The sequence below is a fragment of the Colletes latitarsis genome, chromosome 8 (assembly GCF_051014445.1).
Source record: "Colletes latitarsis isolate SP2378_abdomen chromosome 8, iyColLati1, whole genome shotgun sequence".
Taxonomy (NCBI): domain Eukaryota; kingdom Metazoa; phylum Arthropoda; class Insecta; order Hymenoptera; family Colletidae; genus Colletes; species Colletes latitarsis.
The window spans coordinates 15,045,551-15,064,764 of NC_135141.1; the positions used below are offsets into that span (position 1 = coordinate 15,045,551).

The window sequence follows — 19,214 nt, forward strand, 5'->3', positions numbered from 1 at the left end:
TAAACGATTTTCATAATTTTTAGTATTATTTTTAAGGGCTATTATTGTTTTTCAACTCTTACAAATTATCGTTTTATGCTACTAAGGCCTAATTGTTTTGTTAATTACTTCGTTTTGCAATTTAACTCTAAACCTACCGTCAAATGACCATTCTTTTTCTCTTTTACGAGGCAACGTATTTCTACTTTTTGCATTATATGTATAGAAAGTTGTGTTTTGATGTTTATTCGTAAGATGCCCTTCTCTTTTATGTTAAACAATTATTTAAAACATCCTTGAAAACGAATTTTGTTCCAAGTCGATACGGTAGTTAGTTCTAGAGAAAACAGCTATTTAAAAAACAGTGCTGGTTAGTAATTAAGCAAACATCCTGTAGTTAAATTTATTTTCAATTAAATAAACCCTTTATGGTCCAGTTTTATCCTACACTAGTCGTACGATCAGTAGGAATTGCTGAAACTTCATATGTAGAGTATGTAGAGTCAAAGTAAATGTTATAATAAACATAGAAGATAGCAAAAATTATAGTAGATGATACAGTCGTCAGATAGGGGATGAAATGCCCTTTAAAACGAGCGCTCGAACTTGTCGATAGCTTTATTAGTTCCGGAGATATAGCGATTTTAGTTTCGCGTCGATCGGATGGCTAGTTTCGAAGATAGGGTTTGTTTACATTTCGATGTTACGTTCGCGAGTTCATTGATCTCGCGCGCGTAAAAAGTAAACAGTGCGCAGTAAATTCTTGGAAATACTACGCTCGAAACTAGGTCACGAGAGTCACGACTCACGCGCGACAAAGAGATACAACGCGACGCGTCAGACGGAGACAGAAACAGTAGAAATGAAAAAGTTACCCTTTCACATAAATTACGATATCTCGAAAACGGAAAGTCGGATCGACAAAAACCAAAAACTATTTCAAAGAGGAGGCTTTACCGCTGCTAACAGCGGCTCGATCATGGAGAAAGTACTAACAATTTCGAAACTGCAGGTAATTAAAGTTTTTAGTAATTTAATGCGCGTTTGTAGTCTGCCGTAACAAGGAAAGCGCCATAAGAGACTTTTCTAAATATTATCTATTTACATAAGTTACGATATCTCGAAAACGGAAAGTCGGATCGACAAAAACCAAAAGCCATTTTAAAGGGGAGGCTTTGCCACTTCCAACAGTGGCTCGATCATGGAGAAAATATTAACAATTTCGAAACTGCAGGTAATTAAAGTTTTTAGTAATTTAATGCACGTTAGTAGTCTACCGTAACACGGAAAGCGCCATAAGAGAATTTTCTAAATATTATCTATTTACGTAAATTACGATATCTCGAAAACGGGAAGTCGGATCGACAAAAACCAAAAGCCATTTTAAAGGGGAGGCTTTGCCGCTGCCAACAGTGGCTCGATCATGGAGAAAATACTAACAATTTCGAAACTGCAGGTAATTAAAGTTTTTAGTAATTTAATGCACGTTAGTAGTCTGCCGTAACACGGAAAGCGCCATAAGAGAATTTTCTAAATATTATCTATTTACGTAAATTACGATATCTCGAAAACGGAAAGTCGGATCGACAAAAACCGAAAGCCATTTCAAAGAGGAGGCTTTGCCGCTTCCAACAGTGGCTCAATAATTAACAAAACACTAGTACTTTCGGAACTGCACGCATCTAAAGTTTTAGTATTTTTAATACGCGTTGTTCGATTGATCTAAGACAGTAGAAACTGTAGATTCTCTCCTTTTGTATTTGCTATACATATATTTCCTATTTACATCGGAAGCTAACCAGAATTTGGTACCAAATTTTGTCTAGTTTTTTACAAAAAAATATAAATCGTTCAATCGGTCGGATGACCGATCGTGGTAGGCAAGACAGACTATATATTTTTCTCACAAAACAAACAATAAGAATAGTAGTGAATATTGTAAAATTCATTGTACGTATATTAGAAGAAAAGTCGCGAAGTTAAATGGCGCTAAAATAATATTATGTGTTAGAAATTCTAAACGAAATTTTAAAAACGGTCATTTGACCGGTCGCGGTAGGTTTAGTGTTAATTATGTTATATTCTATGTAGATACTTATATACAGGGTGTTCGACAACCCCTGAGAAAAGTTTTAATGGAAGATTCCAGAGGCCAAAATAAGACGAAAAACAAGAATATCAATTTCTTCACTGAAGCTTCATTAAAACGTTATTAAAAAATTAAATTAAAAAATTTCAAATCATTCTCAAAAAATTATATTTAGTTACAGGGGTCAATTACAAGCATTTTAGGTGAACAGACCTACCCCCGAATTCTTACGCATTTTCGAGAAAAAAATTCTTTACCGAAAATCTAATGTGAGACCAGAAATGCTTCCTTGAAATTTCATGCGAATATTTAAAATGTCAAACTTTTGAACGGATTGAAGGATTTTAATTTTTCAAGATACAAACAATGCGTATTTTGGTGAAGAATATGTAGAAATTCTAACAATATTGAAAAAGTTATTTCTTGACTCCGTAAAGTGAGGAAAACCTCATAAAAATGGTCCAATTTTCAAACAGCCATAACTCCTACAATAGTAAAGGTATCTCATTGAAATTTTTTTCTGAAGCAGAGCCCATGGCTACCTACAAAAAAGTATTAGACAACTTTTCTGTAGAACGTCAAACAAATTTATTGAAAATGAAAAACTAATTTTTAAGAAAAATCGACAAGAGGGAGGTGTCTAAATTTTTCGACAAATTCAAAAATTTCAAATCGTTCTGAAAAAATTATATTCGGTTGCGGTGGTCAATTACAATCATTTTTTATAAATACACATACTTTAGAATTCCTACCGACTTTCGAGAAAAAAATTCTTTACCGAAAATCTAATTTCTAGCCAGAAATGCTTCCCTGAAATTTCATGCGAATCTTTAAAATGTCATAACTCCTGATCGGATTGGACGATTTTAATGTTTAAAAAAGCAAACGACGCGTATTTTGCAAGAGAATATGTGAAAATTTCAAAAATATTCGAAAAGTTGGTCCTTGACCCCGCTAAATGAGAAAAATCCCATAAAAGTTGTCCAATTTTCAAACGACCATAACTCCTACAATAGTGAACACATTGGAATGAAACTTTTTTTTGAAGTAGGGCTCATGAGTACCTACAAAAAAGTATTAGACAACTTTTCTGTAGAGCGTCAAAATAATTTATTAAAAATAAAAGACAAATTTTTAAGAAAAATTGACAGGGGTAGTTCGGCGAAAAAAAAAAATTTCAAATCGTTCTAAAAAAATTATTTCCGATTGGAAGGGTCGATTATAATCATTTTTTATGAATAGATATACCCCCGAAATCCTACCCACTTTCTAGAAAAAAATTCAGTACGGGCGAAACTTTAAACGTTAATAACTTTTTAACGAAGTCTCCATCAAAAAATTAGTATTCTTGATTTTCGTCTTACTTTTGCCTCCGGAACCTCCAATTAAAATTTCTCCCAGGGGTGACCGAACGTTTTCAAATAAATTATGAACAATATGTAAAAATGATCTACAAATTGATTAATTGTATTAAATTACGTATAAGAATACTGGTTCGTATAAGTGAGAATACGCTCGACCACCGTTCGAATAATAAAGATTCAGTCACGAGTCTGTATATCTGAAGTTCAGTGGTATTTCGTTCTACTGTAATTTTCAACGGGAACCACTGACAATAATATATTGCAAATCTCTATCGTGCAAATTATAGATTAAGCATTTCTTTTCCGTTAATTGTAACGTTAAGAGTTTTTTACGTTTGTACGATGTAAACATAATAAAAACGTTAAAACTGTTGAGTATCTATTACATTTATTTTACTGTCGAGATTTCCGCGGAGACGTATAGTTTACTGTTAGCAGATAAGTTTGGAGTTCCTAGTAAGTAAGGAAGGCCACGTGGAGTATAAGTTGTATTACTAATATAACTAAAGTTACTAAATAATTTCTACAAAAACTATTCTATTATGACGTCAAAGTTATAAATACGATATCTCTGAAACAAGGTCTCTTTTCCTTATTTTAACGTATCAAGTTTATTTTCACCCCGTCCCAATCATTCCCACTTATTAAAAGAAAAAGGTACAATAAACCATCGATTTTCGGCTGAAAATACAGGACTATTCGTCGATTCTTCACCCAGTTAGAAAAAATAGAAGACAATCTTCGACGAAGTTGAAAGACACCCAAGACTCCCGCGTCGGAAAAAAGTCTAGAAAAAAGTCTGTACAGCCGTAAGAATGAGTCCATAGTTCGTCGTAAAAAAGCTGAGGATACCGTTGCATCGTCGAGAAAGAAATTCCACCCTTAGCGCGACGCAGTTCCGCGCGAGATCTCTTCGAATCCGTGCGTATTCAAACGAATCCCCACCCAGTGACATCGTAAAAATTTTTTTCGCGCTTCCGTCTGTTTGTTTTTTTCCCCCCTCCGCCACGAAACTGAGCCAGGAGTATGCAAAGCGATCTTCAACCCTTTCTAGCGCCCCACCACCGTGTCTCCATTTTGTTTTTTTGCATTCACGAGGTCCCATCGACCTCTTTGTCTTCCTGCCATGTCCTTTTTTTTTTCCTTTCCTTTCCAGTCTTCTGATCCAGCCTCGTCGAAATTATGCAGGATTTCTGTCCGGAGGGGCGCGGAAAACAAAATCAAAACATGGGGGGGACGCGACCCGTTCCCCGACGAAAAAAACACCGAGAGATCCTCCATTTTTTCGCGCATTTCCGAAGCCCCGACGACGTCGTCGTCTTCCGGGGGATGCTAATGCTCCGTTGTTTCGTACTCCTAGATGTGATTTTTTCTCTCCGTTTCGTCCGTTAGATAACCGTTCGCTTCCCACCAGCATTCCTTTCGACGTTTTTTTAGACACCCTTTGGTTTTGCGACTCCGCGCGTCTAAATTCGAATGTCACGCGCGATAATTCACAATGGAAACGAGAAATCAGCGATCGTTGAATTGAAAAGAAAATCACGAAAAAGTATTATTAACACGTTCCCTGCCGCGTGGGGCGTATGCGCCCCACGCTGAACTTTCCGTTCAAGCCATTCGGTATTATCACTGTAAAATGAAGAATTTTTTAAAAATTCATTATGCAGTCAATTATGGGCATCTTAATACTATTGTTGACGCCTTCATTTAATCGTGGGGCGTATACGCCCCACGCGGCGTGATGGGCAATTTTTTTTCACCATAACTTGTTTTTACTGCATTTCTTGTATTTCGATCAGTCATTTATTCGCGTGTCGTTGTAACAATACTTACTGCTTCACTGAAGCTGGGATTGTTATAGTTCAGTGTGTTAAACAAAGGAAATACGGTACGTACATATTATTTCAGTGTTATAAATTCGAATATTTTGCATTTAAAAATGTTTGCAATTTTTCCCGCCTTTTCTTTCTCAGTCTTTTTTCAAATTTTACAATAATTATTCCTTATAAGCAGATATGGCATCACGCAGCAACAGTTTTTCTAATGATGATTCTGACGTGCCACTCGCAGAAGTTCTAACAAAACGCCGTAGGATTACACGAGGAAACCTTTTTGAAGATTCTTCAGACAGTTCAGAGGAAATCATACCTTTTCATCGCCTTTCCACACGCGGCACTCGCATTTTATCCAGTAGTGAAGTCGAAGATACCGAACGTTCTCTAAACAATATAACTACTTCGCATATAGATTGGGCTGATCCCATCGGAAACCAACCGCGCCTTACGCCTTTCGTTGGTACACCGGGTTTCAAAATATTTAATCAAACTTATGAAAAACCGGAAGATATTTATTTTTTGTTTACGAGTGATGAATTCTTCGATCTGGTCGTTATAGAAACGAATCGGTATGCGCAGCAATGTCTATCTAAACAAACATCATCTCGATTAGATGAATGGAAAGCAACAGACAAAAACGAGATAAAACGTTTTTTTGGACTTATTATGTGGATGGGAATTGTAAAGCTTCCAGAAATAAGTTTGTATTGGTCTAAAGATCCGGCATATTCGTTGACTCTTCCATCTTCGATAATGTCAAGAAATCGGTTTGAAATTTTGTTACGAATGTTGCATTTTAACGACAATGACAAGGAAAGTGTAAACGACCGCTTGTATAAAATTAAAACAGTCATAGATATGTTGAATGAAAATTTTGAAAAGTATTTTGACCCAGGCGAAATTGTTTGTGTAGACGAATCTCTGATTCCTTTTCGAGGTCGCATTGTCTTCAAACAATATATAAAACAAAAAAGACATAAGTACGGTATCAAAATATTCAAATTATGTTCAGCACCGGGATACACGCTCGCCTTCAAAATTTATTGTGGAAAAAAAACGGATATAGAGAAAACAACGCCTACCAATGTTGTTCTATCATTGTGCAAAAGTATATTGGGTAAAGGTCGTACAATATGTACCGATAATTGGTACACAAGTATCGAATTAGCCAAAAAGTTAGTTGCTCAAAAGACACATCTGGTTGGAACAATACGATCAAATTGCCGTGGAATTCCAAAAGACCTACTTTCAAAAAAATTACAGCGATATGAATATATCGCTAAGGAAAGCAATGATGGTTTGACAATACTGAAATGGAAGGACAAGCGTGATGTCCTTCTATTATCAACGAAACACTCTAACGAAACTGTGGCAATGCAGAAAAGGGGGAATATTGTTATAAAATCCAAGGTTATTGTGAATTATAATGAAGGGAAGTCTTATGTAGATATCTCCGATCAAATGGCTTCATATTGCAGTCCTCTACGAAAAACAGTAAAGTGGTATAAAAAAATTGTATTTGAACTTTGTCTGAACACAGCTGTAGTGAATTCATGGATTATATATAACAGTCTTACAAACCGAAAAATAACAAGCATCGAATTCCGAAAAAAATTAGCAATGAATCTGATGTCGTGTAACAATAACAATAATAACAATAATAATAACAATAATAATAATAATAATAATTCACGAATTGTACCAAGAAGGAATCGACACGAAATTAAAAAGAAGGAAGGCCAGTTTAATTCGATAAGAAGGCGCTGCAAAATTTGTTACGAAAGAAATGTTAAAAATTTAGGTTCCCAATCGGCAAGAAACTGTACTGTAAAAGTTGCAACATTCTGCGATAGTTGTGTGGGTAAACCACACTTATGTTTGCCATGTTTTAACAAAGTTCATCGTAACATCCCTTTGTAATTGCATACAAACTTGAATTCAACTAAAATGTTATATTTTAAACTGATATAGGCATGATAAAAAAAAATTATATATGAGAATGCAACTCGCTTGGCATAGTAATGTTCAGCCAGGTATTTGTTGAACTAATACCTAGAAAAATAAATTTATTGGTTTGTTGTGTTATGCATGTTAAACTATACAGCCTTTCCTTGATAATTATGATTTTTGCACTATTTTAATTATTGTAAGGCATACGCCAGAAACAAAATAATACACTTGTAAAGCCTGAACGGGAAGTCTTCAAAAAACGATCTGGCAGGGAACGTGTTAATTAATTACTCGTGATTGATCGTGATGAATGAAAGGTTTTTAATAGCGTAATTCGAATAATAACATTACGATTGAACGTGCCGACGACCTAAATCAAAATATTCATTTAAAATATAAAAACGGAGGAAGAAGTAAAATAAGACGACCCAGATTTTTAAATATACGAATGATCGATGTAGCGAAGTAATATTTCTTTCTTAGAAATGTTGAGAAGTAGAAATAGCCATGAAGAAAAATTAACAAAAATTTTCCTTTACGGTGTTAGGTATCATTTATTATTAATTGGTCTTTTCAGAGAGTAAAAATTGTCAAGTAAATAAAATCAAATAAAAAATTCAACATTTTCTCCCATATTTTGAGATCACGTGGGACTATGTTAACACATAGATTCGCAATAATTAATTGTAGAACGTTTCCTTGTAAAATTCTCTTGTTAAGGGGTTCCAAAATATGGCACAAAACGTCGAAGTCTTTAATTTTACTTACACGACAATTTATATCTTCTAGAAAGTCGAATTTAATAAGTTCATTCTTAACCTTTTCTGGCCTACTATTACAATATTCATATTCACAGATATGAACATAAATGGTACTAACATGGCTACAGTACAAACGAGTGTGTTAACTGGAACATATATTTCGATGGTTGTTCTAAAGAAATTCGTTGTCCCGATTATTTCGAATACTGCAAATCGGATAGAAATATTTGTGAAAATCAAAACAAGTACTCACATCGCTGGAGAGACCATTGTTCCACGGATAAGGTGGTTGAGGTGGCGACTGCTGTTGATGATGAACACCGCCCACTCCAGTCGCGGAGTGCGGATTGTGAATGTGTTCCGCCATCACGCTGACCCAGTGGGCCAGGCCACCGCCACCAGCGGCTGTTGGGCCTGTGCTTCCGGTTCCGGCGCCACCGCCGCCTCCGCCCCCGCCTCCTCCTCCTCCGCCGCCACCGCCACCCTCATCGCCACCCTCGGACCACGCGAAAGAAGCTTTCTGAAAATTAAAAAAATTCCCAAATTAATTGAAAGTCCAAGTATTATGGGACTGGTAATGATTTATGCAGGGTGTTCGGCTACCCCTGGGAAAAAGTTTATTTGGGGGATTCTAGAGGCCAAAATAAGACGAAAATCAAGAATACTAATTTCTTGACTGAGGTTTCGTTAAAAAGTTATTAACGTTTAAAATTTCGCTCGTACTGAATTTTTTTCTCGAAAATGCGCAAGATTTCGGGGGTATGTCTGTTCACCAAACATGATTGTAATTGACCCCTGAAACCGAAAATAATTTTTTTAGAACGATTTGAAAACATAGTATTTTGTCCAAGAACTTAAGCACCTACCCCCATGTCGATTTTTCCTAGAAATTAGTTTTTGATTTTTTGTGATTTTGTTTGACGTCCTACAGAAAAGTTGTTTAATACTTTTTTGTAGGTACCTATGGGCTCTATTTCACAAAAAAGTTTCATTGAAATATATTCACTATTATAGGAGTTATGGCTATTTGAAAATTGGACCATTTTTATTGGGTTTTTCTTAGTTTACGAGGTCAAGGATCGACTTTTCGAATATTTTTGGAATTTTTACATATTCTTCATCTAAATACGCGACGTTTGCGTTTTTGAGAATTAAAATCGTCCAATCCGTTCAGAAATTATGGTGTTTTAAATATTCGCATGACGGGAAGCATTTCTAGACTGAAATTATATTTTCGGAAAGGAATTTTTTTCTCAGAAATGGTTAGGATTTCGAGGGTATGTCTATTGACCAAAAATGATTATACTTGGTTCCTGCAATCAAAAATAATTTTTTTAGAACAATTTGTAATTTTTCAATTTCGCCGAAAAATTTAGGCACCTACCCCCTGTCGATTTTTCTTAAACATTCGTTTTTGATTTTTAGTAATTTCGTTTGACGTCCTACAGAAAAGTTGTTTAATACTTTTTTGTAGGTACATATGGGCTCCACTTCAGAAAAAAGTTTCATTGAAATATATTCACTATTATAGGAGTTATGGCTGTTTGAAAATTGGACCATTTTTATTGGGTTTTTCTTAGTTTACGAGGTCAAGGATCGACTTTTCGAATATTTTTGGAATTTTTACATATTCTTCATCTAAATACGCGTCGTTTGCGTTTTTGAGAATTAAAATCGTCCAATCCGTTCAGAAATTATGGTGTTTTAAAGATTCGCATGACGGGAAGCATTTCGAGACTGAAATTATATTTTCGGTAAGGAATTTTTTTCTCAGAAATGGTTAGGATTTCGAGGGTATGTCTATTGACCAAAAATGATTATAATTGGTTCCTGCAATCAAAAATAATTTTTTTAGAACAATTTGAAATTTTTCAATTTCGCCGAAAAATCTAGGCACCTACCCCCTGTCGATTCTTCTTAAACATTCGTTTTTGATTTTTAATAATTTTGTTTGACGTCCTACAGAAAAGTTGTCTAATACTTTTCTATAGGTACCCACGAGCTCTATTTCAGAAAAAAGTTTCATTGAAATATATTCACAATTGTAGGAGTTATGGCTGTTTGAAAATGGGACCATTTTTATGGGGTTTTTCTCATTTTGCGGAGTCAAGGACTACCTTTTCGAATATTTTTATAATTGCAGCATATTGTACATTAAAATACGCGGCGTTTGGCAGTTTGAACATTAAAATCGTCCAATCCGTTCAAAAGTTATGACATTTTAAAGATTCGCATGAAATTTCAGGGAATCATTTCTGGCTAGAAATTAGATTTTCGTTAAGGAATTTTTTTCTGGAAACTAAGTAGGATTTCGAGGGTATGTCTGTTGACCAAAAATGCTTGCAATTGACCCCTGCAACTAACAATATTTTTTTCAAAACGATTTGAAATATTTTAATTTCGTCGAAAAATTTCACACCTTCTCGAATTTTTTTCTCGAAACTGGGTAGGATTTCGAGAGTATATCTATTCATAAAAAATGATTGTAATTGACCCCCGCAACCGAAAATAATTTTTCCAGATCGATTTAAAATTTTCAAATTTAATTTGTTAATAACTTTTTAACGAAGCCTCCATCAACAAATTAGTATTCTTGATTTTCGTCTTATTTTGGCCTCTAGAATCCCCCATTAAAATTTTTCCCAGGGATAGCCGAACACCTTGTATATAACAATTTTTTAATACAACATATAGCTCGTAGTTTAGTTTTGCAATAATCTTATCAAGTTTTTGTAGATTCTAGTAAGCTAATTTTATTCACTGACTACGTCTACATTTATTATACACGAACATTTGCAATAATTTACTGGTCATCTTCAGTGTATGTAACACAATCAATTTATACTAATTAAAGCAGAAGGGAATATAATGTTAAAAATTTACTTTATCCCATTTATAAATTCTATTTTAATTTAATGAATTATAATTTTTTATCACAATGATTATTATATGATTTTTATTGATTTGTGGCCATGATATTACAAACACATAGTACAAACTGTTTTCCCACCAACTAATTATGGCGTCGTTTCCATTTTATTGGGTCCAAAGAAAAGCTCCCCATTTTTCTAAATGGAAAATGATATGAATATTTTGTTATTTGAATAGGTCTTGCCAAACTGATATTTAATTATTTTTATGTTATCATGTATAGTTATAGAATTATAATGAAAAGTGTTATTTATACTAAATGTTCAAAACAATGTTCTTAAGTTGGAAATGATGGCACAGAAAATTGCTACACATTTTAATGAATTTAAATTACTGAATTAAACTTGTAAATTTCTAAACATTCACATAAATTGTTACACGTATACAAAATTATTAAAAAGTAATACTAAATAATTCGCATGCAGATATTTATTACCAACGTATGTGCTAACTTGAACCTCCAAACATTTGTTAAGTCTTTTACAAATACTTTTTCGACCATTTGATATAACCGTATGATAACCATGTAATTACCGTGTATCAAAAATGTAATAATCAGTAATCATGGCAAATGTAATCAGATTAAAATTTGCTCAACACTGTCTAGAAGTTAACGTGTAATAAACGCTATCACAGTTTGGTAAAAAGAATCTGTTCCACTAGGAGACAAGAAAATGGCAAAAATGTCTTTGTAATTAATTCGATTCTATAACGACAGCTTCTATGAAAACGAAACGACGATTGTCAGATGCCATGAAACTGTCATCTACTAACTGAGAGACAAATAGAGTGAAAAATGGACATAAACGAAATCTCATTCTTCGAAATTAATGCCATTCATTTCGAAAATAGTCGCCACTTAACACCGACGATGTAATAATTATTCTTTGTCAATTAATGCAATCAAAACAATCAGGTTATCCTCAAAATAAACCCATACTTTTTCTAACATCTACTGGCCTGCTGCACGTTATAATTTATTTACAAATAAAAAGAAATGTACACTTCATATTAAACACTAAAAAATAGTTTTACTGTAAAGGAAGCTTTGTTTTAAATAAAAAATCGTAGTTTTCTATAAAACTTTAACCCATAATCCGAAATGTACTAATCCACGTTTATAAGAATTTTTAAACCGTAAATAAATCAATATGTATCGTTGTTTATTCACGGAAATTTGCAGCCCAACTCAAACATAACACAAATAAAAAGAAATGTACATTTCATATTAAACACTAAAAAGTAGTTTTACTGTAAAGGAAGCTTTGTTTTAAATAAAAAATCGTACTTTTCTATAAAACTTTAACCCATAATTTAAACCGTAAATAAATCAATATGTGTCGTTGTTTATTTACGGAAATTTACAGTCCAACTCAAACATAATACAAATAAAAAGAAATGTACATTTCATATTAAATACTAAAAAATAGTTTTACTGTAAAGGAAGCTTTGTTTTAAATAAAAAATCGTACTTTTCTATAAAACTTTAACCCATAATTTAAACCGTAAATAAATCAATATGTGTCGTTGTTTATTTACGGAAATTTACAGCCCAACTCAAACATAACACAAATAAAAAGAAATGTACATTTCATATTAAACACTAAAAAATAGTTTTACTGTAAAGGAAGCTTTGTTTTAAATAAAATATCGTAGTTTTCTATAAAACTTTAACCCATAATTCGAAATGTACTAATCCACGTTTATAAGAATTTTTAAACCGTAAATAAATCAATATGTATCGTTGTTTATTTACGGAAATTTACAGCCCAACTCAAACATAACACAAATAAAAAGAAATGTACATTTCATATTAAACACTAAAAAATAGTTTTACTGTAAAGGAAGCTTTGTTTTAAATAAAAAATCGTACTTTTCTATAAAACTTTAACCCATAATTTAAACCGTAAATAAATCAATATGTATCGTTGTTTATTCACGGAAATTTACAGCCCAACTCAAACATAACACAAATAAAAGGAAATGTACATTTCATATTAAACTCTAAAAAGTAGTTTTACTGTAAAGGAAGCTTTGGTTTAAATAAAAAATCGTAGTTTTCTATACAACTTTAACCCATAATCCGAAATGTAATAATCCACGTTTACAAGAATTTTTAAACCGTAAATAAATCAATATGTATCGTTGTTTATTCACGGAAATTTGCAGCCCAACTCAAACATAACACAAATAAAAAGAAATGTACATTTCATATTAAACACTAAAAAGTAGTTTTACTATAAAGGAAGCTTTGTTTTAAATAAAAAATCGTACTTTTCTATAAAACTTTAACCCATAATTTAAGCCGTAAATGAATCAATATGTATCGTTGTTTATTCACGGAAATTTACAGCCCAACTCAAACATAACACAAATAAAAGGAAATGTACATTTCATATTAAACTCTAAAAAGTAGTTTTACTGTAAAGGAAGCTTTGTTTTAAATAAAAAATCGTACTTTTCTATAAAACTTTAACCCATAATCCGAAATGTAATAATCCACGTTTATAAGAATTTTTAAACCGTAAATAAATCAATATGTATCGTTGTTTATTTACGGAAATTTGCAGCCCAACTCAAACATAACACAAATAAAAAGAAATGTACATTTCATATTAAATACTAAAAAGTAGTTTTACTGTAAAGGAAGCTTTGTTTTAAATAAAAAATCGTACTTTTCTATAAAACTTTAACCCATAATTTAAACCGTAAATAAATCAATATATATCGTTGTTTATTCACGGAAATTTACAGCCCAACTCAAACAGAACACAAATAAAAAGAAATGTACACTTCATATTAAACACTAAAAAATAGTTTTACTGTAATGGAAGCTTTGTTTTAAATAAAAAATCGTAGTTTTCTATAAAACTTTAACCCATAATCCGAAATGTACTAATCCACGTTTATAAGAATTTTTAAACCGTAAATAAATCAATATGTATCGTTGTTTATTTACGGAAATTTACAGCCCAACTCAAACATAACCCAAATAAAAAGAAATGTACATTTCATATTAAACACTAAAAAATAGTTTTACTATAAAGGAAGCTTTGTTTTAAATAAAAAATCGTACTTTTCTATAAAACTTTAACCCATAATTTAAACCGTAAATAAATCAATATGTGTCATTGTTTATTTACGGAAATTTACAGCCCCACTCAAACATAACCCAAATAAAAAGAAATGTACATTTCATATTAAACACTAAAAAATAGTTTTACTATAAAGGAAGCTTTGTTTTAAATAAAAAATCGTAGTTTTCTATAAAACTTTAACCCATAATTTAAACCGTAAATAAATCAATATGTGTCGTTGTTTATTTACGGAAATTTACAGCCCAACTCAAACATAACACAAATAAAAAGAAATGTACATTTCATATTAAACACTAAAAAGTAGTTTTACTGTAAAGGAAGCTTTGTTTTAAATAAAAAATCGTAGTTTTCTATAAAACTTTAACCCATAATCCGGAATGCACTAATCCACGTTTATAAGAATTTTTAAACCGTAAATAAATCAATATGTATCGTTGTTTATTTACGGAAATTTACAGCCCAACTCAAACATAACACAAATAAAAAGAAATGTACATTTCATATTAAACACTAAAAAGTAGTTTTACTGTAAAGGAAGCTTTGTTTTAAATAAAAAATCGTACTTTTCTATAAAACTTTAACCCATAATTTAGACCGTAAATAAATCAATATGTATCGTTGTTAATTTACGGAAATTTACAGCCCAACTCAAACATAACACAAATAAAAAGAAATGTACATTTCATATTAAACATTAAAAAATAGTTTTACTGTAAAGGAAGCTTTGTTTTAAATAAAAAATCGTAGTTTTCTATAAAACTTTAACCCATAATTTAAACCGTAAATAAATCAATATGTGTCGTTGTTTATTTACGGAAATTTACAGCCCAACTCAAACATAACACAAATAAAAAGAAATGTACATTTCATATTAAACACTAAAAAATAGTTTTACTGTAAAGGAAGCTTTGTTTTAAATAAAAAATCGTAGTTTTCTATAAAACTTTAACCCATAATCCGAAATGTAATAATCCACGTTTACAAGAATTTTAACCGTAAATAAATCAATGTGTATCGTTGTAATTATTCAAATTCATTTGCACGTTATAATTTCGTTGATTAAATTACGTTTACTGAATATGAAATGAGCGGAGGTGCGCGAAGAACATTTTGGTTGGCCGCAGAAAAAAAATGGCTAACCGAGGACATTAAATATCGGCAAACACTGGCAACAAAGTTGCTTGAAGAGCCATCAGGCAGCGCGACGCAAATTACACGGTCAAGCTCAAAAATAACAAGCGACCGACTTTATGATTTTTCCGCGGGCGGACAATTTTGAAAATAAGCCTCGCCCGGCGATTAATTCTCCCGGGGACATTAATCACCGTAATTATGAACCTCGCTCACCTGTCCGGGCTGCTTCATCCGATATTCATGATCGAACGCGCGAGAGCTGACCCATTAATAAATTGATCGATAAATCAGCGAGCGTGGCGCCTGAACATCTGAACACGTTAAGCCACGTTCACGTTCGCGACAAAGTTCCGCGACGATGCTATTTCTATTTTTTTAACATTAAACCGTTCGCAGACTGATTTGTACGTAGTTGAAATTTAGGTACAGCGATTGACATTTGATGAATACACTTAATGGTACGATCGATTTTCTTCTGCACAGAATGTGAAATCCATACTAAATGATTTAAAATCATATGACAGCATAGAATTTAGTATTCTTTTGCTTGATGTATCACAAAAATATTGTAAAAATTTGGGTATTATTTAGTAGGTTAAATCAAGTTTGTAATTAGCTATCAGTAAAAATTGTACGTTATTAACAATGGATCTGAATGTCAGTGGAATTAATAAAATTCTATTGGTTTTGTGCGCTGCTTTACTATAAAATAAAGAAATATACAGGGTGTTTTAAAAAGTTATTAATGTTTAAAGTTCCGCCCGTACTGAATTTTTTTATAGAAAATGCGTAGGATTTCGGGGGTATGTGTAATGACCAAAAGTGATTGTAATTGACCCCTGCAACCGAAAATAATTTTTCTAGAACGATTTGAAATTTTTTAATTTTGTCGACAAATTTAGACACCTTCTCGAATTTTTTACCAGAAAGTGCGTACGATTTCGGAGGTATGTCTAATGACCAAAAGTGATAGTAATTGACCCTCGCAACCGAATATAATTTTTCTCGTACGATTTGAAATTTTTTAATTTTGAAAAAAAATTTAGACAACTTCTCGAATTTTTTTCTAGAAAGTGGGTACGATTTCAGGGGTATGTCTATTGACCAAAAGTGATAGTAATTGACCCTCGCAAACGAATTTAATTTTTCTAGAACAATTTGAAATTTTTCTATTCCCCGAAAAATTAGGCACCTACCCCCTGTCGATTTTTCTTAAAAATTAGTTATTGATTTTTAATAATTTTGTTTGACACTCCACAGAAAAGTTGTCTAATACTTTTTTGTAGGTACCCATGAGCTCTACTTCATAAAAAAGGTTCATTGAAATATATTCACTATTGTAGAAGTTATGGCTGTTTGAAAATTGGACCATTTTTATAGGGTTCTTCTCATTTTGCGGGGTCAAGAATCAACTTTTCGAATATTTTACATTAAAATACGCGGCGTTTGGCTTTTTAAACATTAAAATCGTCCAATCCGTTCACGAGTTATGACGTTTTAAAGATTTGCATGAAATTTCGGGGAAGCATCACATTAGATTTTCGGTAAAGAATTTTTTTCTCGAAAATGCGTAGGATTTCGGGGGTATGTGTAATGACCAAAAGTGATTGTAATTGACCCTCGCAACCTAATATAATTTTTCTAGAACAATTTGAAAGTTTTCTTTTCCCCGAAAAATTAGGCAGCTACACCCCGTTGATTTTTCTTAAAAATTTATTTTTAATATTTAGTAATTTTGTTTAACGCCCCACAGAAAAGTTGTCTAATAATTTTTCGTAGGTACCCATAAGCTCTACTTCATAAAAAAGTTTCATTGAAATATATTCACTATCGTAGGAGTTATGAACATTTGAAAATTGGACCATTTTTATGGGGTTTTTCGCATTTTTCGGGGTCAAGGATCAACTTTTCGGATATTTTTATAATTGCTACATATTCTACATTAAAATACGCGGCGTTTGGCTTTTTGAACATTAAAATCGTCCAATCCGTTCAGGAGCTATGACGTTTTAAAGATTTGCATGAAATTTCGGGGAAGCATCACATTAGATTTTTGGTAAAGAATTTTTTTCTCGAAAATGCGTAGAATTTCGGGGGTATGTGTAATGACCAAAAGTGATTGTAATTGACCCTCGCAACCGAATATAATTTTTCTAGAACAATTTGAAAGTATTCTTTTCCCCGAAAAATTAGGCAGCTACACCCCGTCGATTTTTCTTAAAAATTCGTTTTTCAATTTTAGTAATTTTATTTGACACCCTACAGAAAAGTTGTCTAATACTTTTTCGGAGGTACCCATGAGCTCTACTTCAGAAAAAAATTTCATTGAAATATGTTCACTATTATAAATGTTATGGCTGTTTGAAAATTCAACACTTTTTATAGGGTTTTTCTCATTTTGCGGGGTCAAGAATCAACTTTTCGGATATTTTTGCGATTTCTACATATTCTCCACCAAAATACGCGTAGTTTGCTTTTTTAAACATTAAAATCGTCCAATCCGTTCAGGAGTTATGACGTTTTAAAGATTTGCATGAAATTTCGGGGAACCATTTTTGGCCTCAAATTAGATTTTCGGTGAAGAATTTTTTTTCTCGAAAATGCGTAGGATTTCGGGGGTATGTGTAATGACCAAAAGTGATTGTAATCGACCTCTGCAACCAAAAATAATTTTTTCAGACTGATTTGAAATTTTTAATTTAATTTTTTAATAATTTTTTAACGAAGCCTCCATCAACGAATTAGTATTCTTGATTTTCGTCTTATTTTGGCCTCTAGAATTACTCATTAAAATTTTTCCCAGGGATGGTCGAATACCCTGTATAATTAACACATTAACCACACCACTTATTGTCCACTTTGGGGACACCCTCGACATTCTTTCAAATTATAGCCCAACAAATAGAAATATTCAATAATTTAACGCAGTACTTATTACTTTGTAGTATCCCCAATGTCAATTTATTATTATAAAAACAAAAGAAAGTTATAGCAAAATTACTGAAATTTAAGTACAGTCTAATATACAATAAAACGATATGAGAAAAAGGACTAATAAGAGAGAAAAAAAGGGAGGTCTAATAAAGGATTAAATGCTAAACAAAAATCGCAGTACGTTTCTTTTAGAATTTCTCTTGTACAAAAATATTAATAAGGATATAACACGTTTTCAAATTTTATATGTTTAATTTTTCTTCATTTCCATAAGCTAGTTGACGATAATATTTAGTTGAAAGTTTAAATTGCCCCTTTTCTTTCCTATCTCTATTACTTTCAAAGAAGTACACGTCAGCTGATAAAATAAAAATCGAAATATTTTTTAAGTAGTTGAATATTTACAAAATTATTATGATATTTATGAAATTTTAATGTTTAACTTGTTAATTGAAGTCTGTATGTTGGATTCTTTTACGAAGAGTTAATTCAATCCAGATGTTACACAACCCGTGCATGTTAAATCGTCTTTATTCGTTTTTAAATTTAAAATAACTGACAACGTTTAAACTGTTCAAATGTGTCAATAACCGACGAATTGATCCAATTATTTCTAGGAAATAACTTTCTAGTCTGCATTGTGGTTAAGATTAAACTATTATTCAGAATTATCAAAATTCAACTTTTGTGTTGAAATTAATCATATAGAACATTTAAATTCAATCCAGCACCGATATTGAAATAAATTATCTATTTTTAAAAAAGTTGTGTAATGCACAAGCGAAAGCTAGTTTAAAAAAAATGGCGACCCATTAGTTGCACCTCAAAGGCAAACTATGTTCAGTTAAAATTTTTAAAATAAAAATGTAGTAACTAATATTGTATTTTCCATTACTATTAAATTTCTAATAAACACTTAACATAGTTTATATCTGAGGTATACACAAATCTTTGTATTTTAAGCTCGAGTCGTTTTAAAGCAGTTCGTCCAAACTGCGACTTCGTTTCACTGAAAATCTATGAAAATTCTGAATTTTTCTAAAATTTTCGACGAGTATGCATAAAGAATATTGATCAATCAAGGTCGCTGACTGGCTGACTATTCTCACAGCACCAAAACCGAACTAATCGTTCCTGAA

The 19,214-nt window shown here is 32.2% G+C and overlaps 1 protein-coding gene across 1 annotated transcript in view; it reads right to left on the reverse strand.

Moving 5' to 3' along the window:
- LOC143344911 (uncharacterized) overlaps positions 1–19,214 on the reverse strand; it is a 571,467-nt gene that overhangs the window by 522,973 nt on the left and 29,280 nt on the right. The window contains exon 2 of the mRNA XM_076771527.1: positions 8,232–8,498. Coding sequence (XP_076627642.1) covers positions 8,232–8,498 — 267 coding nt within the window. The remainder of the gene's footprint in view (positions 1–8,231; positions 8,499–19,214) is intronic.